The following is a 27,850-nucleotide window of genomic DNA, read 5'->3' as shown; positions in this document are numbered from 1 at the left end:
TCACTAGACACTACACAATTTATTAAATATTGACTACGCATCGAACGGGTTTCCCCCTCAACCCCCCCCCCCCAAATAAATTTGAGGTTACTGACACGAGAGATAATCGTGCAAGAATCAATAACCACTCGTAAGTGGTGGAATTCCTGCGCATAATAATAATAAAAGGAATGTACAACGTCCTGTACTCCAGTAGAAGTTATGATCAAATATAAAGTCACATAACTCCCCCCATATGTTCATACTCAAGGTGTATACGTTCCAAGAGTTTTGGTGCGTAATCTCTTTCACTATACGTTATTTACAGATTATTAAACTTGGTGATGACTCTCAAACTATAATTATTCAATCAACCAAATATACCAATTTAATTCTTGAATAATTAGTGACCACATAATATTTAATGTTGAATCCTTTTTAATTCTACCTCGGTGCCAATGACTCCTTAAACGCATAAAGCGCCACAAATCCTATCCCTCGGTGTTAAGAACACCTTAAGTGCACTAAAGCACCAACATACAATTTATTCCTCGTGTATATAGACACTAACATTACTCTTTCCTCATGCTTATAGCATCAATAAAAATTATATGAACCATAATACAAATCCTTTACAATATTCCTAACTATTATTTTCCATTCAATAATCCATTACAAATAAATCATGCTTCATAATCCAATCACCAATAATATCCAAATCATGATTTCCAATCCAAACCTAGCATGATACTACTTCTAATCAATCAAACACATTTAGCATGCTACTACATCAACATAAATATGCTAAGTACGTGAACGTACCTTGTATACGATCTTAGAATCACCACGACTAGTAAAAATCACTCACTTCGAAGTCTCTTACAATTTAAAATTATAGAAGAGTATTAAAATACACTTTACACAAATTTCAAGAAATATATACTATTATACAACCCCTCATAATTTATTTAAAACATGTTGAAATTATATTTAAAGCATCATAATTTAATCTCAATTAATGGGTAATTAAAATTCCTTACATAAACTTGATTTTTAGTGCTCTACTAAAAATTCCAGCACCATATTTTAATTAAAACTTATTGTAATTAAGCCTTAAAACACTATAATCAAATATCTAAACCGTTATATACATCATAACACTTCAATAATTTACAAATCAAGAACCTAGGGTTTCAAAAATCAGGGCTTTTTAATTAAAAACATAATCTGAAAATTAATTAACATAATACTTATAATAAAACATCAAAATCAAATTCCAAAATTCATAATTAACAATTAGATTTAGGAATAAATTAGTTTGAAGGAGGCTTTGATGTCTACCGCTTGAAAAGTAGTAGCATGCTCAATAACCCCTGTTGTGACATTCATAGTAATAGTTCCAAGAGTTTGGCGGCGAGTATTGTCATAAGCTCTTATGACTTGTGTTGATGGGGATAAGTCTTCATCCCTTATTCCTAGCATCCTCGCAATTCTAAGTGGGCAAACATTAATTGATGATCCATTATCCACAAGGGTCATTGGAACATTCATTATTTTACACACCTTTGTGAGGTTCAAGGATTTATTATGTTTATCACCTTCAGGAGGTAAATCCTTGTCAGAAAAGGTGATTAGATTGATATGGCTAAGAAGATCACTCGTGAGAAAGTTAGCCAACCCCTCAGAAGTGGTTTCTGAGTCTATTCCTACTTTAGCTAAAGCATCCATTATTACGAGCCTATGTTCATGGGATGTAGCTAAGAGTTTTCTACGTTCATCTCGACCTTAGTCTTTTGTAGTTGTTTGACAATATCGTTATCTTCTATGATTGGTATGGGAACTTGCTGAGTGGTAGGAATAGGTTGTGTTGTGATGGGAGGTTGCATTCTCCCTAATCTGGTGAGGACATCGATAGGGGAATCCTCTTTATCCCAAATATCGTCAACCGGATAGATTGAGGAAAGAGAAGTGTCTTATATATCTTTGAGGTAAACATCCTCATCATCACTGTCCCAACTCCATTAACCATTTATGAAAATACCTCTTTGTCTAGTCGAATTTGAACCGATTTCTTACTGTTAATTAATCCTTAGACTAGGTCCTTGAATTTAAAACAGTGTTCTATGGTATGTCCTCTTGATTGATGATAGAGGTAATAGAACCTACCTGTCCTTTTCAATGATTCAAATGGTCTTGGTTCGAGAGGTTTAATCTTCCCATTCTTGAAAAGCATTTGAAATATGTTTGCATACAAAGTCCCAATAGATGTGTACACCTTGTTACTCCTTTTTGGTGTTTCAACTACTTTGAGAGAAAAGGGTTTTCTCTTAGTAGTCTTTGTGGACATTACTTTTTCAGTGGCACGCTTACGTTGTACCAATTTTGCATGATTAAGGGCCTCGTGACACATGTTTATTGCTTCCCTCATTGTGTTTATGAGAAGCCATACTTCTATTTTAGTGGTCGGATGTTCTTCAGCAGGAGAATCGCTCATAGCATCAAAAAAAGGTTTCCTCCTCTTCTTCGATACCATGAGTTTCTTTAATCAGTTTAATGAGGAGTGATGGATCAGTGTGGCCTTCCTCATAAAAAATCTCCAAGAAGTCTGAAAGTGGAGCACTATTGATGCTTGGCTTCTTACTTGCAGGAGGCAATGGGAGTTTATTGCTATCAATTAAGTCTTGAGTAGCTTTCTTCAACTTCCAACAATTCTCTATGAGATGGCCCCTACCTTGATGGTATTTGCAATTATGGTTGGGGTTCCAACTAGCCGTCCTCTTATCAACTGGTGGATCTCCAAATGGTCCAATAGGAGTTATGAGACCTTTAGTATGAAGGCGATCAAATGCGGTGTCATAACTCATACCCTGTGAAGTTTCTCTTAAATAGATTCTTTTGTCCTTGATTGTTCATAACTAGGACCTCGTTTAAGTTAACAGTTCTTACATTGTTTGAGTGTGTGGTTTTGAAAGAAGAAGGATTGTCGTCCTTCTTCTTCCCTTTCCAGCCGCTGTTGGAGTTGCTAGCATCTTTTTGTTTTGCAAGGTCATTTTCAATATCAATTCCTATGTCATAGACGGCCTTGAAAGTATTCATGTTACTTTGCACAGACCAGGCGCGCGCGACTCACTGAGTTGCGCTAGATACGGTTTTCCTTATACGAAAACACGTTTTTAAAACTTCCATAACTCTTAATTGAAAAGTTGGATTAAGGCGTGTGAGATATCATTGGAAATATCTGAATGTCTACTTTCCAATGCAGTTAGAATTAGGCTAAAATATATAATGGATCAAAAGATATGGCCATTGGAGTGCAAAGGTGTCGGTTTTCTTGCCCGGTTTAGTGTTTTGATCATAACTTCTTAGTTTTAGCTCGGAATTGGGCTTATAATATACCTTGGGAAGCTCTTTGAAAGGGATATCCATATGTATAGGTCATTTACGGAAATATGATGGTTGGTTTATCTGTTTGGCTCGGTTTTCAACAATGTAAGATCCATTGGATCAAATCATTGCATTTGCCGCATTTGGGTATGTTATTAATCAAGTTTAAACATCTATGAGCAAGTTTTAGTCCAAATTAATAGTCAGACAAGGCAATAAGATAACTTGGTCTCAAATATTAGTTTTAACTTACTTCATAATGCATTTCGTAGTCCATAAACACTTCAACTTTGATCTAGCATGAAGAACGGGTTTTTGTAACATCATCGCACTTCCTTTCAGGATAAGAGGCCAAAAGTAGGTGTCTACAAGTTTAGATTAGATAAGTTCAAGAAAAATAAGTTCAGATAAGTTGTGATAAGGGTTAACCAAGGCTACCCAAGTTTAATTTATAATTAAAATAAGGGATAATAAGTTCAGATAAGTTAAGATAAGATCAGATAAGTTCAGATAAGTTAATATAAGTTCAGATAAGATCATATAAGTAAAAATCAGGTGAATAGATTAATGTAGTAACAATTCCTTAAAAAAAAAAGAATAAAAAAATGTAGTGACAAGACCATTATTTTTGTATCCTAAACTATTTTTTCCTTACAATTTAAATGTTAAGACATTAATCCCTCAAGTCCACAAATATTATTGTGAACTAGGTTCACCAAGTTTTTCCCCGACTCCGAAGTATTCATTGTATCTAAATTAGTAACAAAGTGTGTAATTAAGTAACTAACCACCAAATTAAATATATATATGCAAAAAATATATATATACAAAGTAAGGAATAACTCTTATAAGTTGGATGGCTAAAATATATATATAAAGTAAGGAATAACTCTTATAAGTTGGATGGCTAAAATCAAATAGTAAAGTTTTTTTTTCTTTTTTTTTGGAAAGAAAGTAAAGGGTTAATAATAGTGGAGGGTTAAAATAATAACTATTGGAGTATAAAATACAGTAATCAGTTACGAATAAATAAAAAAAGAATTTAAAGTTTGTAACATGCTAACTAAAAAAATAAATAAAATAAAATAAAATAAAAATAAAAATAAAAATAAAATAAAATTATACTTTGTTACTTTCTGTGGGAAGATTTCTAACTAATCTTCGCTCTATAATCCTTTTTTTTACATCTTTGTTAGCATTACTAATATAACTTTATTCCTAAATATTAATATTAAATAATTGATTATTATTAGACACTTCAATTAATCTTAAAATATATAAAAAAAAAATAATTTTTTGATCAATTGTTTTACCAAAAAGAAGTTAAATTATACAAAACTAAATATTTTCAAACTAAATATCTTTGTTAACATTGCTAGTATGATCTCATTCCTTAATATTAATATTAGATAATAGATTATTATTAGACACTTTAATTAATCTTGTAATATATAAAAACTAATTATGCGATCAATTGTTTTACAAAAAAGTTGAATTATGCAAAACTAAATATTTTCAAAGTAAGCAGTAACCACTGAAATACTCAGTTTTGCTTCAAGCACCAAATTAAATTACATATTCACAGCAAAACTTATATTTTTATACTTTGTTTTTATGTGAAAAAAATCTCTAACTATTTTTCGTTTTATCATCCTTTTTTTGAAAGATAAATACAAATGCAAAACTTCTAAAACTTCTAATTTTCAATACTTTGTTTACTTTTTGTAAGGAGAAATATTACTATTTTTTTACATTAACTACTAGTAATGGTCTCATTCCTTCCTTAATATATAATATAATTGATTAATATAAGGCACACCAAGCCAATTATTAATTTTAAATTGTTTTTTTACGTACTAAATAGTGAAGGATTAAAATCAAATATTGAAAGATTAAAAATAATAAAATATTAAATCCATAAAATAGATATAGGTTACTAATAAATAAGGCATTTTGTGAAATAAAATACAAATGCATAGAAAGTTTCAAACAACATATTCACAATAAAACTTATTCTTTTTTTTTATACTTTATTTTTATATAAAAGCTCTCTAACTTATCTTCATTTTATAATTACACCAATATATTCTCCTATTATGTCAATTGTATAATGTCTACAGTTACTAAACAAATAAAGGGAATACTATTCAAATATATACTATTACTAAACAAATTAATAAAGTGGCACTTGTAAACATAAGATTCGAACTCGGGACTTGAATACATGCAACTCGTTTTGAATGTTGCAGTTGTAACTAAGATTGCGGGATATGGTATTCACCATGTTAACAAATTGATGCCCCAAATAACTATAGTATACGTCGCTTTTATTTGCAGACTATAATATAAGTTCGAATACTATTCAAATAAATATTGTTACTAAAAAATTATAAAAATTTACAATCGTTTCGTTAATAATATGCTTGAAATTTATTGCCCAGAATATGTTTTAATTTCAATTTTAATTATCATATAATAATGGACTTTAAACGTTTCATGGATTAAAAAGCTTGATGTTTGACTCTAAACTATAGGTTTAGTTTCTTACTAATCTATTATTATGATAAATCAAAAAGCTTCCTGTGTTTTCTTCATCAAGAATCAAGTGTTTAATAATTTAATTTTGAAGAAATATAAAACTTTCATGTTTTATAATATGGGAAAAATGAAGAGAATCAGAAATTATGATATTCCAATTTCATAATACAACATGATTGAAAAAATTATAATCGATTTTAATTTACATTGTTAGGATGACAATATATTTCTATTTGTCTAAAAACAAATTGCTTAATGAAAAACATAACATAAAAAATAAAAATAAAAATAAAATAAAAAATAAAACTTATTAGAAATCAACAACATGAAAGCAAAAATATAAGACAATCTAGAAAAATTAAATTAAATTTATTTTTTTTTAGTTTCAAACATAAGATTCGTACAAATCTAAACAAAAGAAAATTTCATAAAACAATTTTGTTATTCAAAATATTGCATATTTAACAGAATTTTTGTAAAAATAAACAAATTTTTAAGCAAAAAATGGAGAAATTATATAATAAATAATTTACATGTTAAACAAGAACATAAAGAAATTAGTAAAATAGAGTCATTTGTTTAAGCATTTGTAAGTTCAATTTATTTTGTTGAAGCAAACTTGAAAGTAGATTTCGTTAAGCAATTACATAAAAATTCTATAAAAGAAATAGAAACTAAGTAGAACATGATGAACAGAAGAGAGAACAAAAATGGAAGCAAAAAAAAATTATTGAAAAAAATGAGATGAGAGAGAAGGGGGTAATTGAGAATTTGGGACCATCAAATATACCTTGAAAATAGAAATAGAATTTGAAATTCAAACTAAAAATTTTCATTTAAATTTGAAATAATAATTTGAAATTTTTATTTTGGGCCCCAAATTAACCACCTATCATAGGTTAACACATTCCAAATGTACATATGGCCCACATACACCAAGTGTATGTATAGCCTTTTATGGTTTATGAGCTGAGGTTAATGCAGTTCTGCGATGAAAGAGTAATAACTAAGGGTCTGTTCTCTTACGTTGAAATTCAGTTCAGTTCAGTTCAGTTCAATTCAGTTCAATTCAGTTCAGCTCACTTCAGCTCCTTATTTCCTTCTCTTATAAAATATTCATTTCAGTTCCGTTCAGCTCAGTTCAGTTCAGTTCAGTTCAGCTCAGCTCAGTTCAGTTCAGTTCAGTTCAGTCAATGAGAACAGGCCCTAAGTATGGATAAGTGTTAAAGCTCAAGGAGAAGGCTCAAGAGACTAAGCAAAACTGGATGAGGATAATTTATTAGTAGGGATGAATAAGTTCATATAATAGAGTACGGAGCCTAGGAGTTGTAATCGATGAAAGGTTATATAGGAGATCATGGAGGGAAATGTAATTCATTTGCCTATAAATATAAGAAAAATCCCGAAAGAAAGGCATCATTCAATCAATCAATACAAATCATTTCATTTCTTGTAAGCGTTCTTTACAACTTTATTAGTTTTTCCTTAGTTTAGTAGCCAAGCGATAGGATAGTTTACTTAGCATGTATTGTAGATTTATCGTTTATTCGATCCAATTGTATGAACATGGAGTTAATCTTTCTTCAACTTGTATAATTGTCAATTAATGGAACGCGTTTGCATCTCTTGTCACATGTTTGTCTGTTCGTTTTTTTAGCGATCTCACTTTTCTAAAACTTCTTCAACTGCAATTTCCTTACTATTTTGTTGTGTTACGTTAGCGAGATTATCAATATTAAAATCAGTAACAATAACGACATACATACACCCTTAATACTCTAGAGCAAGATAGAGTATTTGACTTGTTGATAAAGAACAATATTAATCTCAACACACTGAGTTACTCTAACTAAAATAATATTATGGGTAATTTTTAAGTTTGCTAGCACCATGCATGGATCAAAGGTAACACTTGAAAATATAAGGAAGGTAGCATCCCATATGTATATAAAGTACTAATATATAACCTGATTTTTAGGCTTAATTGGTGTACCAAGATGTCAAGATGCAGTCGTTAGAAAGAGTAAAAAGGATGAAGGCAGAATTAAATTTATAAAATAGAAAGTAGAAGAGAGATAGATAGCCAAAGAATGAGACAAACGCAAGGAATAAGGAATATAGAGCACAAGCATTTGACAACCTTGAGAGCAAGCCCAAAGTGAGACATGTTGACCGTGTGTAATAAGCATAATTTCAGAAATACTTCACTCTAAGTTAGCAATTTGTACTCAATCAATACAATATTATACATATAAAAACTTTATAGTAATTATTTAGGTGTATAATATAAAGTGTTACTCCTATTATGCTTCCTACAGCCAAGTCCTCGCACAAACAGATAAAAGACTTCCACTTCCCGGAGAATCTAGAGCGCATCAGGCGCTGACCACAACTTTGGAAACTATAATTAAACAACGTATAATACACTTTTAGAATATTAATTAAAGTATCATCATCTCTCTTGCATTAATCAAAATCAAATCACCTTTGCATGATTTTTTCATTATATTAATCCTCCGACAATTAACCTAATAGATCTCCATTTCATATGGAATTATTGGCTTTTTGGAATTAGGACAAAAAGGTATTACATTCTTTATTCTTTTTGACAAATTGAAAGCTCAATAATTCAGATGTATTATATATTTCTCTTGATTGATCACTTAAACTTGTCTTAATAGATACACCTCTTTTAGGCCATTATTTTCATACTTATTGTATCAATTCAAACCATAAAAAATCCGATATTTACTGAAAGAGATATTTTTATTTATTTACTACTTTTTTTTTTTTTTTATTTTTTTTTTTTTACCTTGTGGAATAAAGAAAAGAAAGTTATTTAAAGACATTAATATCATTATACTATTATGTAATCACAGTGTGTATGAATATCCACCCTCAATGTGCCCATAGTGGTCATACAACTATAACATGTACATCTTAAAATTTATAAGATGTCAAGCTTAATTTAAGTCAAGTGTAAGAATTGTTATATACCGGGTGTATATAACAATTTTCAAGAGGATCTACTTGATTAATGAAATATATGCCTTTTAAAAAAAAAAAAAAAATCCATCATACATAAAAGAAATCTATCATACATGAAAGAAATCCATCATACATAGCAATTAGGAAAGTTTTATATGCAACTCCCAAATAAAAATAAAATAAAAAATATACGGTACAAACTTGATTCACAAAGTATTAGAGGCAACTACATACAGAAGATATTGTAGATAATTGATATTATTCGAAGAAAAAGCAAAACAAACCTAGGAATTTGAAACTTGTTATTTGGTGAAATTGTTTTCACTTAGTAAAATATTCCTTATTTATGTATTTTTTTTTACATTTATTTTATTTGCGAAAAAGAGTCAGAAAACTTTGATGACATATAGTTAATCATTAACATTATATATATATAGGTTTCAAAAAAAAAAAATTAACATTATATATAGATATATTGTAATGATTCGTTTCAAAGAGTACTGATGAATAGTACTAATTATACATAACCATCATAGCTTAAATATACGTAATTGAGAACGTAAATTAGAGATTGTGTTAATTCCAAAGTAATACCGATAAGTAGAAAGGAAAAACATAGAATATTATATCAAACATTTTCCCTACCATATCTATATTACCCCCGTAAGTAAATATGTATTAATACAACTATACAAGTATAATTACACTTTAAAAAAAAAAAAAAAAAAAAATCTGACTTAATACATATGAAGTATATGATATATCTACTTATATTCAATACACTCGTTGCAGCCACGAGAATAACCTAGAAACAAGTACACAATAAGAACATGTAAATGGTCCAAGTTGAGCACAACACCACAATTAAATTAGTGAAAGAGAACATGAGTTACATGACTAGGAGTGGGAGCTACGAAAGGGATAACTAAGATGAATTGATGATGATGAGAACATTAACATACAAGTATTCATAATAAATAAAAGTAATACTCAAAAATCGGAAATTCTTTGAAAAATATTCCATTGAACAGTACCCCATTTGTTTTCTCGTATTCCAACCCATTCCCTCTGCAGAAATTTCCAAAAACTAAATATAACAAAATACCCACCAACACCTATTCATTTATACCCCCTCTTTTTCTTTCTCTGTTAGTCACTCTTAATTTGTTCACCTCAACTTTTCTGAATCCTTAAATACACCTTTCTCTCTATACAAACCTTTCATCATCCTCTGCAATTCTTTTCCTCTGTTAAAATATTTATTACTCCGTATACTTACATTTATAAATATTATTAATATCACAAAAAAATTTAAAGAAAGCTAAAAACTCCTTTCTTTTTCTTGGAGTTTTTAAAAACCCATGCAAATCATAAGGCACTCATGATCTAATTATCATCTATCCTAAGTTATTATACCAACTAACCACTCCTTTTTCAGCGTTGTGTCAATTTTTTTTTTTTTTGGTTCTTTCATTGATTTTTAAGATCTGTGTTGATATGAACATGGATCTCTCACTTCAAATCAGCCCGCCTTCAATTTCTCTAACAGCCGACGATGACTCGGCTGTTATGAAGGCGGTCACCTTTTACAGTGACCGGAGCGCCACGACTACGGAGTCGGGGAGTAGTAGTGCAGGTAGTGAGATGAACTGTCGTGAGATAACCGATGACAATAATAATATCAGTAGTAGTAGTGTTGGATTGGGTTTAGGTAATGATCAGCCTATTTTGAGCTTAGGGTTTGATCATATGAGTCATTTTAATGGTTTGAGTATGTCATCATTCAGAGGGTATAGTGGTAATAATAATAATAATAATAATAATAATAATAATAATAATAATAGTAGTAGTAATTCTTATAATCATCATCATCTTCACCACCAACTTAATCATCATCAGCCTCAAATCTATGGCCGGGAATTCAAAAGAAACTCGAGGATAGCGACGTCGATTTGTGGTGTTAAGAGGAGTGTTAGAGCTCCTAGGATGAGATGGACTACTACTCTTCATGCTCATTTTGTTCATGCTGTTCAATTACTTGGTGGCCATGAAAGTAAGCTTGCCTTTCTTTCTCGATCATAACACAATTATTTTTTTTTTATAAAAAAACTTTAATAATGTATCAGTTAATTAAGAAAAATCAAGTAAAAACCATTTTAGTTTTTAGATACAAAGCTAAAATGGTTTTTCAACAGATACAAAGCTAGTAAAAAATGATTTAGCTTTGTATCTGTTTATGGATAAAATCCTATATGTATATTTTTTTTTCTTTTATTTATTTTGATCGGTATCAGGAGCTACGCCAAAATCGGTGCTCGAGCTAATGAATGTGAAGGATTTAACCCTAGCCCATGTCAAGAGTCATTTACAGGTGAGATATTAGAAAAGTTAAGTATGATTGTATTTTGTAAATGATTTCATGAAATTAAGATTATTTATTACATTTTTTAGTGGGAGGGTGAAAACAAGGAAGTGAAAAACAAGAAGCATCAAGTATAGAAAGAATAATACTAATAATCTTAATAATGTGGACCCTTTTTATTCTTATTTTCTTGGGTTTTAAATTTCTAGAAATAATTTGTTCTATTTGTTGGTGTATTTACATGTAGATGTATAGAACAGTGAAGAGCACTGACAAAGCCACATTATCATCATCAGGTGATTTGGAATTTCTTTTTAGTACTCATTCTCTTGTATTATTATTCTATTTTTCCTACTTATATCTCTTTGGAAAAATAGACTGTAGTTCTATATATCATTCAGTATGTCCTAGTCCAAAAGAACATAATTAAGAACATAATTATTATTTTTATTTTTTTTTGGTTCTGTTTTCTGACAAATTAATTATAGCTAAGAAAAAAAAATGGGGTTGAATTTGCAGGTCTAACATTACATGAGGGAGACATAATGGGCTCAAACCAAAGGTCAGGGATGATTGATGATCAAGAAGGAATAATAAAGAGAGGATTTTCTTGTGAAAAAGCTGATTCCAATCCTTCTTATTCTCTCAACCCATCATCTCCTCCACCTACAACAAATTTGTAAGCTCATTTTTTCTTCTAGTTTTTTTTTTTTTTTTCCATCTTTTATCGAGTGGTGATTAATCAATCTATGTATACCACTACGTGGTGACATATATGTGATAAGAAGAATTTTGGATAGTGAGGAGCGTACGAGTTTCTTTAAGGGTACTATCGGAATAAACACTACTATACATGTCTAAATTTCTCAATTATAGGAAGTGGACACTTGCTATAGAGTAGAGAATAGAAATTGTACTCCTCACTTACTTTTTTTTAGTCTATTATCTTTGATATGAGGGTTGAATACTTTGATTGATCTTTTGATACTTTTTTTAAAAAAAAAATTTAAAACCAAATAATTTTCCTCTATTGGGTCAAAAAGAGTAAAACCCACAAAAAGTGGAAACACAATAAGAATGCAAACACATATAGACATAATAGACACAATGTACATATATACACAAGAATTGTCTTGGTGGTGGTGATTGTTTTTGGGTCCAACATATTATGTCTCTCTTTGTTAATGGTGTAATGAATATAGATATAAAAGAAATAAAAATAATAAATAGTTACTTTAGAATTTAATTTTTCAATAAAAATCTTTTCTCTTACATTGAATTTGGAGAAGAAAAAGGGATCATATCTATGATTTTTAGGTGTAAAAAGTGTTTGTTCTTTTTTGTTTTATTCTTCCACATAATAATACCAATAATTAAACTATTATAATTATCCTCTTTGTTTATTCCCATCCGTCAGATTTATGAATGTCCAGATCCCTAAGTGCGGAAAAAAAAAAAGTCAAGTAGTAGTTTAGCTCGAATCTCAATGTAATAACTTTGTAGAAGTTGCAGTAAATTTTTTAAATTTGTAGGCTTTTTACTAGATTATCAATCTTTGAACGAGTGAATAATGAATTAATTTTTTAAAATTGCAGCGTCTAATGTTATCTTGTATTTAATGTTAATTGTTGACTTGATTTTGCGGGACTGCCGGGTGGTATCCTATGGAGCTAGTCCTCCCTATCTCAATTGTTTAATAAGTGGGAAATTGCTTGCAAATTTAATGTAGGGTAGCACTTTGGATAATTGGATTATTGCACAAATTTTCTATAGAATATGTATACTCACTATGTTTCTTTGGTTCAAAATTATACGCTTTCTGTTTACTTTTGGTTGCAATAGTCTGACCAAAAATAAAGGTTTCATGGTTTAGTCGAATTGTTACAACTAGAAGTGAACGAATGAAGTATATCACGTTTGAACTAGTGAGGTACTAAATGACAACTAGATTAGTGATTTGAGTTCCATTGTATAAACAGAATACTACCCCAATTTCATATTATTTGCAACGATCAGACATTTTTCCTTTCTACTATATGTCAAATCGTTGCAATTAATATGTAACGGAGGTAGTAGCTAAAAAGCAATAGCTACGTGTAAACAATTAAGTCACATTGTATTGATGAGCTTGAGAGTAATGATCCAAATGTTTTAAAATCGATTTTCAATATATATCATATTATATCTACAAACTACTCCAAGGCTAATTTGGATAAGAAACACTCCGTCCACAAAAAAAAAAAAAAGGATAAGAAACACGACTTTTTTTGGACGAAAGGAGTACTAAGTTTCGGTTTTGATTGAATAGCTCACAGAAATTTTGTTTATGTCAAGGGTTTTACATATCTAGTGCTCTAAATGTATGTATGTGCTTCTAGTATAGAGTATATATAAGAAAGAGTGATCTATTAAAACCATTTAATACATTTATTTGAACTTTGAAGATGAGTTAAAAGGAAATATTTTTAATACATTTTTACTCCTATGATAAAGCTAAGCTTGACAAAGTCACCTTGTTGAAAAAAATAAAATAAAAAATATTTTATGGAAAATGATGTCCAAAAAAAAAGTGTAATACTAGGATGTGATCTTTGACAAGCCAGTTTCTACTTGACTTGGGTCAAGCCCAAAACCGTCACCTTCAAGAAAGCCATAATATTAATGAGAATTTACTCTAATAGGCCATTTGTTTTTCCTCTATAAATTATGCACAGACTAAATCAGCACAATTTTTTAGCAATAGTTGAATGAAGTTTACTTATGTATGATGTTGATGACTTGATCATTATACATTCATTCTTTCATTCATTCATTCATTATGCAATGACATTGATATATTTCTATTGATACATATGCAGAGGTTCATGGTTATCATCCTTAGACGCAGACAACAGAACTCCCTTGATGAACAGCCTATATTCTCAAACTCAGGTACAATTTCACATTCACAAGTTAGCAACTTTATATAACTGTGATTCTGTGAATATATAATGTTTTATTATTTACTAATTATGAGTTTTACTATAGGTGGATGGTTGTAATAATGGGGTGAAATTATCAAACATGGAGCAAGAAAGGATTGGATCATCTGCCTGTTTTTCATCAGCTGATCATAGTTTGCTGAATTTAGAGTTCACTTTAGGACGGCCGAGTTCGAACGAGAACAATCTACTTAAGTGTTAAGATCAATAAATGATGATGGGTTAGCTATCTAAGCTAGAATTCTCATATTTAGTTGGTAGTTCTTATGTTAGTTGAGGCGATTGGTTCTTGTTCTTGGAACATTTTTCACTAACTTGCTGCTTACTGCTCCCGTAAAGTTTATCAGAATTTGATGATTTTAACACATAGTTTAGGTCTTTCCCAAGCTTAGTTAGTATAAAGCGTGGACCACATGATGTTTGTCCCTTTTTAGGTCTTTTCCAAAATACAAGTAATATATTGACCTAGTGATCAAGCAAGAAGTTGAAGCCAAACAAACCTATACCTTTTCAAGGCATCTAACTACGAGTATCAACTATGTTATATTTATAATTGCATCATACTCACCTTGTTACCACTTACTTACCCTATGTTCATTTATAACTTTAAGCAAATGCAAATTGGAATGGAAAAAAAAGTGAGTGGGTGAGTTTTAATTTACTGGATTCGCTCAACTTATTATTATTGCAAGTCTAGCACAACCTTTCAATTCTCGACAATGTTCATAAATTTATTCAACCAAACAATGAATAATATACTCCCTCTGTTTTATAATGTTAGTCCCATACATATGAAATCAATCACATAAATATAAGAAAAAAAAAATATATATTTAGAATCTAACACTTTTGTACAACATAATTCATAATTAGTTTATCTTATTTAGCTTTTTTGATTTTTTTATTAAGAAAGCACAAGTCATAATTGCATAATTTAAGGTAAAGATTTCCTTACTTGGAATCATGTCATCAATTCACAACCAATTAATTCCAAAAAAATCAAGTTATAAATGAAATATATTCAATATGGGTAGATCTTTTTGAAACGCCCAAAATAGTATGTGGGAATAACATTATGAAACGGTGGGAGTAACAAAGAATAAGGAAATAGCATAAAACAATTCAAATTTAATTAACTCAACAAGATATTAGTTCCATATTTTAACATTCATAGATCCTCCTAACCTTAGTATAAAACAACTCACACATATTTAAATCAATTTACCTTAACAACATCATTGAAAACATAATCAAAATACTACATCCATTAAATATTATGTGCAATTTTGAAGGAAGACATGGACTCCTAGGCAAAATTTATTTTAGAGTGTAAAATAGAGAGAGAAAAAGTTGGATGTATGCATGGGCGGAGCCCGAGGAGGCTGGTGGAGGCCCGACCCCCTTGGCCCAACAACAAATCTCTTAATTGTTAGAAGAGAAAATACTTGTTAATAAGCCTTATTGACAAGACATGTTAATAAGGAGGCAGCGACGTCATTTTGGTTAGTAAAGTAAGGGTCGTTTGGTAATTTACTTTACCACGAGCGTTAAACTGTTAACGATCATTAACCCCCCATTCTCAACTCCGTTCCTCATATCCCGTACTGCAGACCGTCGTTTTAAAACCCCGTTTCCCCTTTTTGGCCAATCATGTTCTCCGTACTATTGAGTGCTATGAAAACATTAAAATTCTCTCAATAAAGAAATTCTTAGTTAAGGCCAGACTAGACCTCCAATTCTTTAAGGAATCCTCCAATACGCAATTGTGATATGGTGGATAGGGATTTTAATTGGGTTAATTGGGAATTAGTTCAATTCTGTTATTTAGCTTTGTTAGTGCGGTCCAGCTGGCAAGTTTGTTAGATTCCATTTTTGTGTATTTTGGTGTTAGTGGAGAATGACGTAAGATTCCACTATAATAACTACCTGTAACAAACTTTCACATTCATTCAATGAAAGTATTTTCTCAACCACTTCTCTCTCTACAATTCTTTCTTCTCTGTTTTTTTTTCTCTTTCTCTCTCTACGTTTTCTGGAATTATCCGCCATTGGAGGAGCTTCGAGCTCTCCCCTATCATTGGTATCAGAGCCAATCTTGCTGATTTCTTCAGTAAGAGATTCTGGCGCCTCTGCCTGTAACTAGAAGAGTGGCAGCCATGGAAGCTCAGCTCAAAACCTTGGAGCAGCGTTTGGAAGATCATAATTCCAAAATCGAGCACAAATTTGAGGAGATGAAGAAGTTGATGCAAGAGATTCAGGCTGAGAAGGTTTCGACTCCAATTTCTGAGCCTTCTACTCCTTCGTCTGCTTCGAATGACAGTTTTACTAAGTCCAATCCTACCAGGACCTTAGGTATGAACCCTAAACTAGAGTTTCCTAAATTCAATGGCAATAATCCTCGTATTTGGGTGAAGAAATGTTGCAAATACTTCAGTTTATGCAAAATTGTTGATGAACATAAGGTTGATTTAGCTTCTTTGAATATGATTGATAAGGCTGAGAGTTGGATGATGAATTATCTGTCTGTGAGGCGTTCTGTGATAGTCGATTGGAATGATTTTGTTGTTGATCTATATGCTCGATATAGGGATAATTCTACTTTGGATGATGTAGAACAGTTTAATAAGTTGCAGCAAATTGGTTCAATTGAGGAATATATTGATGAATTTGAGAACCTTAGGTCTATTTTGATGATGAATAATCATATCCTTCCTGATTCATATCTCTTAGACAGTTTTGTTGGAGGACTTAAGCCTGCTGTTAAACCTTTTGTCTGTGCCTTTAAACCATCCACTATAGCATCTGCTATTGATTTTGCTAGACTGCATGAAGAGAATCTGACTACCTCAGGTCAAGTTTTCAAGCAGAATAAGTATTCTTCTGCTACTGGTAAGACTGGGATGTCTTTCACACCTTTAGCCAATACTAAACCACCTTTACTTCCCACACCTTTGTCTAATCCTAATACTTCTACCTTTTCTAAATCTAAACCAACCACAAACACTAGACTTTTTAAACACATTCCTGCTAATGTTAGACAAGAGAAAATAGCTAAGGGATTGTGTTATATTGTGATCAGCCATATAGCAGGGAGCATAAATGTGCTTTTAAAGAGCCACAACTGTTTACAGTTGAGATTCCTTGTTGTGGTATTTCTCTTAAGGAGGAGGAGTGTGAGGTATTGGAGTCTGATGGTGAATTTGATCCTCAAATTTCTGTTCATGCTCTTGCTGGTTCTAATTCTTTTCAAACTATGAGGGTCAAGGGAGTGGTAAATGGTAAGGATTTGCATATCCTAATTGATTCAGGAAGTACACACAATTTTGTAGATATGAGTATTGCTGCTAAATTAGGTTGTCATTTGGAACAAATTCCATTTCAGTCTGTTGTTGTAGCTGATGGTAATCATATTCCTTGTACTCAAATGTGTAAGAGTTTTTCATGGATGATGCAAGGTCATAAGTTTGATGCTGAGGTGCTTCTAATTCCTCTAGGGAGTTGTGATATGGTCTTAGGGATCCAATGGCTTAGGTTGTTGGGACCTAAACATTGGGATTTTCAAAAGTTGAAGATGGAATTTGACTTTAAGGGGCAACACATTGAACTAAAAGGTTTGCCTTCAAGGAAACTTTTTGTGGTAGAGGGCAACCCAGGGGCTAAGCTTCTGAATTCTGGGGTTCAATTGTGTTTAATGCAGGTCACTGAACCTTATTATGTTTCAAGGGAAGGAATTCAAGTATGTTCTACTTTGGTAGATTGTGCTGAGTTTAATGAGTTAATGCAAAGGTACAATGAAGTTTTTGCTGAACCTTCTGAGTTGCCTCCTTCAAGGGGAGTGTTTAATCACTCAATTCCTCTTATACCTGGCAACACTCCAGTCAATATCAGACCTTATAGATATCCTTTGAAACAAAGGGATATAATTGAGCAGTTGGTGCAGGAAATGTTGGATAGGGGCATCATTCAAGCAAGTTCTAGCCCATTTGCTTCTCCAGTTGTCTTGGTTGGCAAGAAAGATGGCACTTGGAGGTTGTGTGTAGATTATAGGGAGCTGAATAATAGAACAATGAAAAATAAGTTCCCTATCCCTGTTATTGATGAACTGATTGATGAGTTAGCTAGAGCCATTGTTTTCAGTAAGCTAGATTTAAGGGCTGGATATCACCAACTGAGGGTGAGTGAAACTGATGTTTTAAAGACAGCATTTAAGACACATACAGGACATTATGAATTTCTAGTGATGCCTTTTGGTCTAACTAATGCTCCAGCTTCTTTTCAAGGCTGGATGAACTATGTTTTCAGGCCACTTCTCAGAAGATGTGTCCTGGTCTTCTTTGATGATATATTGGTGTACAGCAAGTCAGTACAAGATCATTGGAAACATTTGTCAAAGGTTTTTGAGTTAATGAAGGCAAATTCTATGTTTACTTAAGAAAGCAAATGTATTTTTGCTACACCAAGAGTTGAATATCTAGGGCATTTCATTACTGCATAAGGGGTGGAAACTGATGCTAAAAAGGTAGCAGCTGTGAGTAGTTGGCCTGTTCCTTCAAATGCTAAAGAGTTGAGGAGTTTTCTGGGGCTTACAGGTTACTACAGGAAATTTATCAGAGGATATGCACTTTTGAGCAAACCTTTGACTGATCAACTCAAGAAGCATGGGTTTAACTGGAATGAGCGGGCTCAGTTAGCCTTTGAATCTTTAAAGGAAGCCTTAGTTTCTGCTCCAGTTTTGGCTATTCCTGATTTTAATAAGCAGTTTTTCTTGGAAACTGATGCCTCAAAAACTAGAATAGGGGCAGTTCTCATGCAGGAGGGACATCCTTTGGCTTATGTCAGTAGATCCTTGGGTCCTAAATGGCAAAAGTTGTCTGTTTATGACAAAGAATTACTGGAAATTGTGTTTGCAGTTCAGAAGTGGGAACAATATTTGGTTGGAAGCCATTTTGTGATCAAAACTGATTAGAAAAGTTTGAAATGGTTGTTGCAACAGAAAATTTCAACTCCATTTCAACAGTTCTGGCTCTCCAAGTTGATGGGATTTGATTATCAGGTACAATACAAGTGTGGTAAAGAAAATGTGGCTGCTGATGCTTTATCTAGAGTTCAAGGGTCAGAAATCTTGTTTTTGGCAATTTCTGTGGTGGATTCTAACTTAGAATCCTTGATTACAGCAAGTTATCAGCTTGATGCCAATTATTCTGCACTTATTCAGCAATTATAAAATCAGATTGTGGTTACTAATTTTCATTGGAATGGCAAGATTTTAACAAGAAAAGGGAAAATTATGGTAGGTCCTGATTCTTAGTTGAGACATAAAATTTTGTCCTAGCATCATGAGTCACTTGAGAGTGGTCATGGAGGCAGGGAATTGACTTTGAGAAGGGTGAAACACCTATTCTATCTGAAGGGATTGACCAGGGATGTTAGTCATTTTGTCAGGCACTGTGTGACATGCCAAGCAGCTAAATATGATACTTCAGCTTCCCCTGGTCATTTACAGCCTTTGCCTATTCTTGAGGAAGTGTGGTTGGATATTTCTATGGATTTTATTACTGGTTTACCTACATTTGGTGGATTTGAAGTTATTTTTGTGGTGGTGGACAGATTTAGTAAGTATACACATTTTATGGCTTTGGCACATCCTTTTACTGCTATCCAAGTGGCACAATGTTATTTGGACAATGTTTTCAAGTTACATGGGTGGCCTAGGTCTATTGTAAGTGAAAGGGATTCAGTTTTCCTTAGTAATTTCTGGAAGGGTCTTTTCTCTTTACATGGAACTGATATTCTGTTATCTACTGCATATCACCCTCAGATTGATGGCCAGACAGAGGTGGTTAATAGATGTTTGGAAGGGTATTTGAGGTGTATGTCTGGAGACAATCCCAAGGAATGGCATAAATGGCTACCACTTGCTGAATGGTGGTATAATACCCACTTCCATTCTGCTTTACAGTTGACCCCTTATGAGGTAGTTTACAATCAACCTCCCCCTCTTCACTTGCCTTACTTGCCTGGTGAGGTCAGCAATGATGAGGTTGACAGAAGTTTGCAAAGAAGAGAGGCCATGATTCATGATCTGAAAGCTCATTTGCTTAAAGCTTAGAATAGAATGAAGGATCAAGCAGACAAACACAAGTCTTAAAGATCTTTTCAAGTGTGGGATTGGGTGTGGCTGAAGCTGCAGGCTTACAGACACAATACAGTTTAGAGAAGGATGAATCATAAACTGTCTTACTAGTTCTATGGTCCCTTTCAGGTTTCTGTAGTAGTTGGGAAGGTGGCTTATAAGCTTAAGTTATCAACTGATGCTCAGATTCATGATGTCTTTCATGTTTCTCAGTTGAAAATTTTCAGGGGTGCTCTTCCTATTGTAGCTCATATTCCAGCTATTTTTCAAGGACAGAATGCTGGTCATGAAACAATCCAGCCTGAAGCTATTCTTGATAGGAGAATTGTTAAGTCACAGAATCATGAAGTTGTTCAGTACTTGGTCCATTGGGCTGGGTTTCCTAGCTATGAAGCTACTTGGGAGCTTGCTGAGTCTTTTGAACAGCGTTTTCCTGATTTTTTGGTTTCTCAGACTTGAGGACAAGTCTTCTGAACGGAGGAAGCTATGATATGGTGGATAGGGATTTTAATTAGGTTAATTGGGAATTAGTTCAATTCTGTTATTTAGCTTTGTTAGTGCGGTCCAGCTGGCAAGTTTGTTAGATTCCATTTTTGTGTATTTTGGTGTTAGCGGAGAATGACTTAAGATTCCACTATAATAACTACCTGTAACAAACTTTCACATTCATTCAATGAAAGTATTTTCCCAACCACTTCTCTCTCTACAATTCTTTTTTCTCTGTTTTTTCTCTCTTTCTCTCTCTACGTTTTCTGGAATTATCCGCCATTGGAGGAGCTTCGAGCTCTCCCCTATCAAGCTGCAATTCTTGGGTTTCGCCTACTAGACCTCCAATTCTTCAAGGTTTAAGTTGCACCAACGAATTACTATTTGGAGTAACATTCTTCATCCAAATCCTTAAGCAACTCTAATTCGCCGCATACAATTCGTTTCCAGGAGGAAAATTTGGTTGCTTTTTCGACTTGTTGTTAAGTAAACCTCACAATTGCAGCATCTTTTTACGGAATATTGGCATCATTTACGATTTGGAGGGCAGTGTACTTGATTCAGCTAGGGTTTCAAGTCGCATAAGGAATTGCAGCATATAGGTATGTTTATTGCCCTTAGATGTCGCTTTCGAATCGTGTTTAATGTTGCTGCTGTTTCACGAATGATTATTACAATTTCGTAATTGATATTTTTTGTAAGTAATAGTTGGGCTGCTTTAGACCTTGAGGTGAATTCTTGAGGCATTATCAATTTCATCTATAATTGTTAATTCTACACAGAAATGCCTTCGGGGTTGAATGTAAAATGGTGGAACTAGTTGATAATAATTGGCATGTGGTTGTTGAGGTTTGGAATCACAGTTTATCAATTTAATTGAACTAACAGTTTATTAATTCCTTTTATGTTATTAGGATATTACAGTTTATTGATTCAATTGAATTAATGCATACAATGAAGTAATCGCATTCAGCCGTGATTGCACTAAGACATATGATTTGCCTAAGATATGATTAATTTTTGCCTATGATTTTGCCTAAACATATTATTTGTGAATGAATGGGTTGAAGTTATCGTAGGATTGGTTTTCAATTATGACTTGAGTTTATTGACGAATAATTTCCATTTGTAAATACATAGAATGTATGTATGGATTCAAAAGGGAGTTTGAAGAAGCGCAAAACATCCATTGATCGAATTTGTATTAAGGTACATGTTATTCCTTCACAGTTTAGGGTTATGTTATTTTCGCACATTTAAGGCCAATTAAGTATGCCTTGTTGTTGGGTCAGGATGGAATTGGACCTGAAATGAAGAAGCTATCTCCGAAACTATTCACGGTAATGTAATATCATGTTAGGAATTTCAATCTGGTTATTTTCCATCTTCTTGTATGCATTAATTCTTACATGAACATGTAGGATGACTATTTCAGTGTTGGTGGAGAAGTTAAAAGGAAAGGAAAAGTGCTGGTAGAACATTTCAAAGCTAGATGCAGGGTAAATGCCTCTATGTCCAAATTGGCCTCTCTGGTTAAATGTGACTTGTTATTGACCCTTAGGGATTTTGATTTTCCAGCCTCCTAATACGAGCTGTCGTATAGAGTCTTTTGGTAGAGTATGCCAAACATTTGATGACCGACGAAAGCGTTAGGTTGGTGAAATGGGGTTTGATGGTTTGTTAAAGATTGGAGGTGACATGAACCTCCCAAGACAATTGGCGTACTGGTTGATGACTTGTATTGACCCCTTGAACAGTACTCTTAGAACCCATGATGGAAGATTTTTTAGGCTTTCTCAAAATCAGGTACATTGGGTACTTGGTATTCCCAATGGGGGTATGCCTGTTCCAACATACCAATCAATAAACAATGAAATGTTGAGCAAAGTAAACTTGATTATGGAGAGATATGGTAAATCGGTAAATCATGGTACACTACATCAACCTAAACTGGTCATCAATACATCTTTGAGGGTATTCTGGTGACTAGTAACTTGATTGCGACAATGGAAGGAAAGTGGCAGGAGGAGGAGGTGGAAGAGTTCAAGACGTTGTTCTTGTTGTTGTCCCTAGAGATGTTGTTATGCCCTACTCACTCCTCAAGACTGGCAGCAGATCTTGTGCCTGCATTAACGTGTGCCGTGAATGTTGCTGAATTTGACTGGTGCAGCCTCGTGTTGAAAAAGCTCATGGATAGTGTAGCTATGTTTGCACGCCGGTTTTACTCAATGGGCTCTGCAAGTGGATGTGGCGGTTGTCTCATCTTTATTGTCGTATGCCTTTATTTGGTGACAATTGTCAGTTGTATTGTATCCAAGTATTTCTACTAAAACCTGTTATGACAGTTGTCAGTTGTATTGTGTCAAAGTATTGTATTTGGATCAGTTGAATATAGAGCTGTCAAAAACCGACCCGAACTAGTGAATCCAAACTGTTTTGAACTGTTCCGAAAAGGAACCGAACCGCTAAGAACCTGTTATTTTAAAACCGTAAACCAACCCGACCTGATTTTTTAAAAAGTGAAACTGAACCGATCTGAATGTTTGAGAACCGTTAATGAACCGTACCCGATATCAAGCAGAACTGATACAACCCGAAACCGAGAATAACCCGAACAGTGTACTTTTGAACCCGATAGCAACCCGACCCATTGTAAACCAAAACCGTTTAAACCCGACAAAAACCTGATAAACCCAAATCATTTACAACCTGTAACTGGTTAGGATTGAACCGTTTATAACCCGTAATAAGTGATACTCGAACCGTTTACAACCAGTAACTGATTATAACCGAACCGCTTATAATCCGTAAGTCCGTAACCCGTTATGACCGTAGAATTTTTTTTTCTTTTTTTTTTGGGTACATTTTATCAATAGTAAAACAAAAGGGTTTAATTTGAATTTTAAAGTATTTATATTGAAAAGGTTTGGAATTTTGATGTCATTGAAACTCTTATGCTACAATATTATCGTCCCCTAACGAGTAATGGCTTATGGAACACTATATTGTATTAAAAAAAAATCAAAAATCTAAATCAAAAACTAACTCTAGATTTTTTATTATTATTTGATCCTTAAAATCATTATACAAAAAAGGGACATAAAGTTAAACAACTAATTAATACTCCGTCTGACTACTGGAATAACTAATTAAAGAATATTGAGGGTATACTTGACGATATATGTTAACGAAACCCGTTTAAAACTGGCAAAACTAGTTGTCAAACCGACTAACTTCAACTCGAACCGATCACAGCCCGAACCGATTACAACCCGACCCGATATGTGTTGACCCAAAACCCGCTTTAAACTGACAAACCCCGTTTTAAACCGACCGAATTTAACCCGAACCGATTATGACCCGAACCAATTATAACCCAACCCGATTAAAATCCGACCCGAAAAAAAATGTAATAAAAATAAACCAAACCGACCCGACCCGAAATTATTTAAAACCTTCCTGAACTGACCCATTAATAATTCCAACCCGTTAAAAACCGACCCGTTACAAACCGAAAACTGATAAATCGAACCCAAAACTAAATCGAAAACCCGATTGACACCCCTAGTTGAATAAATTTCCTGTGCAGTGGGGTTATTTCCCGAGGGTGGAAGTTTGGAATGTGGAAGAGATACGTAAGGCTCTTAGAGAAGATAGTCTCCCAAACAGGGGTGACTTTGGACAAATTGGGGTAAGCATTGACAGAACTACCTTATTAATTTTCACAGGGCCGTAGATGTTTAAACTAAATCAAATTTGATTTGTTGTACATAGACAGTGGATGTTTCATACGGTGAGACGCATTTATGTGAAGCAAGGGATAGTAATGAACCTGATGGGAAATCAAAGGTGGTGTGGTCAAAAGATGGCAGTTTGTTTTAATGTGTTATGGTATGCATTGATCTCATATATCTACGTCCTCCTCGTATAGGTTCTTAGGATTGTATGTTATAGGATCAAGGGTAGGAAGGGTTCTCAAAGCCGTGTTGCCGCCAACATTGTTAAGAGGGGTAATTCGATGTTACAAACAATTGATATGAGTTGCCATGACTTAAATAAACTACCCGAAGCTGGTATCTGAGTATCCAAAATAAATGGCCTTTTCCTCAAATGCAACCACTGTTATTGTAATAATAAGGGTACACTTATGTTCTCCATTATTTGCCTAATTCATAATAGACTTGGCAAAATGGGTCATTCAGTTTGGGTATGGGTCGGGTCATTTCGGGTCGGGTCAAGTTCGGGTCGAGTCATTTCGGGTTTCGGGTTGATTTTGGGTCGGGTCAATTTCGGGTCGGGTCAGTTTGGATCAGGTCAATTTTTGGGTCGGGTCAGTTCGGGTCGGGTCAATTTTCAGGTTAACTTCAGGTCGGATCAACTTCGAGTCGAGTCATATTCGGGTGATTCATTGGGTTATATATATATATATATATATATATATATATATATATATATATATATATATATATATATATATATATATATATATATATATATATATATATATATATATATATATATATTTATTTATTGACGAAAAACTCACTATATTTATTAAGGCTATTTTTTCATGGAATACAGTAATTGTTTGACTTATATTAACTTTTTTTTTTTTTTTTTTTTTTTTTTTTTTTTTTTTTTTGTGTGTGTTTAGATTGAGAATCACTTTCAGTATCTCCTGAAAATAAGAGGGATGCTCTAACTAATTGAGTTATACCTCACTCTCTTATTGATCTTAGTTTTAATGCGTACTCTTATTATCACTGTCATTGTTGTAATAATTTCTTTGAATTATTCTTATACTCTCTCCGTCCCAAATTACTCTTAACGATTTGACATTTTGCACTATTTACACATCTCACTTTGACCCTCTTTTTAGCTATTATATGAAAGTCAATGTAGTCATGTAAGATGTTGTTGGGTCTATTTTAATGTATAATTTCCTAATATAAACTTTTTATAACTTATACAATTATTTACTAAAAGAAGTTAAAGGTCGGGTCATTTTCGGGTCGGGTCAGCTTCGGGCTCGGGTCAACTTTGGGTCGGGTCGTTTCGGGTCTCGGGTCAACTTCGGGTCGGGTCATCTCGAGTCGGGTCGTTTCGGGTTGGGTCATTTCAGGTTTTGGGTCAATGTCGGGTCAGTTCCACTTCGGGTCGGGTATGGTCGGGTCGGGTCGGGTTAATTCGGATTTCTGGTCAATTTCGGGTCACTAATTTCGGGTCGATTTTGGGTCATGGGTCGGGTCATTCAGGTCGGGTCATCGGGTCTGGGTCAAGATTGCCAGGTCTAGTTCATAATGTTGTTATTGTAATTTGTACGATATGGAAAATTAAGGAGATGCTCAGTGTTGTTATCGTTGTAAAGATAGATATAGGCTCTTTTTAGAGCCAAACTTCTCCTAATAATGAAAGGGGCCGTAATGAAAGGGGCCTCATTACAACTACAATCTTGGGCCTCTAAGTACCAGGATTTTTTATTTGTCATTGAACATTTTAATTTCTATGTTGGGCCAATGTAGCCTGATCCAAAACTATGTACACATGCTAATGACGGTCCAATGGTCGTTTGTGCTAAAACATAATTACATAAATACAAATCATTCAATAAATGGCTAAATGAACAACTAATATCATTTCAAAGTCTTATCTCATCCAATTCGTAAATATTTTCAAATTTCACATTACACACTAACTTCATGTTTATTTCATGTCTAATAACTTTTTCAAATATTAAGTTACACATTTCATGTTTATTTCCCATCAATTACCTTAAACATTCTCAAATTGAACGATATTAGGCTTCCGACTAACTTTTCAAATGCCGTATATCAACTTTTCAAATCGCGGTATATCAACTTTTCAAATCAAATTCCAACGAAAATGATTATCAAATCAAATTCCAACAAAAATGGTTATCAAATTGCCGTATATCAACTTAATTAACATACCTAGATCTCAAATCACAAAGTAACCGCATACTTGATAAACATAAAGTTCCATTGACAATTCAAAGCTTCGAGTTCTCAAAACGAAATCACAATAACCATAGTTGGATACCATAGCGTAGCATCATCAGCACATTAACATTCCAATGTTCAAGTTCTCAAAATAAAATGACACTAACCATAGCATCATCAACACATCATTGAGCTAAATATAGCAAAATGTGTGACTTTTAATTTGCCATTCCAAACCTACTTAACTAATTAGTCCCACGATATATTACAAACAAAAGGTGTGGTGCTATTTAGATTAGAGAGAGACAATACTAATAAAACTGCTAACAAACTCAGCTCCAAATCCCAACTCATTCAATCTTCTTCACTCCATTAAGTTAGGGCCAACAACCACTTTGTCACCATTCAGAATCTTAGCTTCCCTTATGGTGTGAAGACTGGTCGGCACATTATCCTCACGCATGAAGATCAAATTCTCTAGATCAACATTAAACTTCTCACCCTAGATGTGAAACATACGGCATAGAGGAGTGTCTAGCTTGCCCTGAACTCTGAGCTTAGACTTCTTTCTGTGTCCAGTGTTCTTGACATAGAACCTCTTGATCCATGAGTATGTGTTCACAACTCCAGGCCGATTTACATAAAACACAATTAGTTACAACGCTTATATCAATCCCAGTAATACCAAATTACCTTAATGAACATCTACATAAGCACATTGAGTGACTTTAACTGTTGATTCAGTGGACTACATCAATACCGGTGGGCCTCATTACAATACCGGTGGGCCCTAATTGTTACCAACTCTATAGTTTTATTACATACTCAGCCCATTTAATTTCTAATTTGACACATTACATATGAGATACATTACACATTAATTTTACATAACCATATTATTAACCATATTAAATCGAATTAGCATAACAACTATAATTAATTTTACATAACCATATTATTAACCATATTAAACCGAATTAGCATAATAGCTATAATTAATTTTACATAACCATATTATAAACCATATTAAATCGAATTA

General features: G+C 33.1%; 2 protein-coding genes across 2 annotated transcripts; both read left to right on the top strand.

Moving 5' to 3' along the window:
* Positions 1–10,048: 10,048 nt before the first annotated feature.
* On the top strand, positions 10,049–14,597 carry LOC145637865 (putative transcription factor KAN4). The gene is made up of 6 exons (XM_081688876.1): positions 10,049–10,942; positions 11,184–11,260; positions 11,499–11,547; positions 11,771–11,930; positions 14,110–14,182; positions 14,279–14,597. Exons 1-6 carry the CDS (start codon positions 10,387–10,389, stop codon positions 14,432–14,434), a joined length of 1,071 nt encoding a protein of 356 aa, XP_081545002.1. The 5' UTR covers positions 10,049–10,386; the 3' UTR covers positions 14,435–14,597.
* A 1,791-nt stretch (positions 14,598–16,388) lies between these two features.
* On the top strand, positions 16,389–20,824 carry LOC145640251 (uncharacterized). Its single transcript, XM_081691553.1, has 6 exons — positions 16,389–17,264; positions 17,312–18,643; positions 18,752–19,165; positions 19,286–19,375; positions 19,565–20,257; positions 20,495–20,824. The coding sequence occupies exons 1-6, from the start codon at positions 16,389–16,391 to the stop codon at positions 20,822–20,824; spliced, it is 3,735 nt and encodes a 1,244-aa protein (XP_081547679.1).
* The last annotated feature ends 7,026 nt before the right edge of the window (positions 20,825–27,850 follow it).

Source organism: Chenopodium album, chromosome 7 (assembly GCF_948465745.1).
Source record: "Chenopodium album chromosome 7, dcCheAlbu1.1, whole genome shotgun sequence".
Classification (NCBI taxonomy): Eukaryota; Viridiplantae; Streptophyta; class Magnoliopsida; order Caryophyllales; family Amaranthaceae; genus Chenopodium; species Chenopodium album.
The sequence above is the reverse complement of the archived record's forward strand: the minus strand, read 5'-3'. Positions and strand labels throughout refer to the sequence as shown.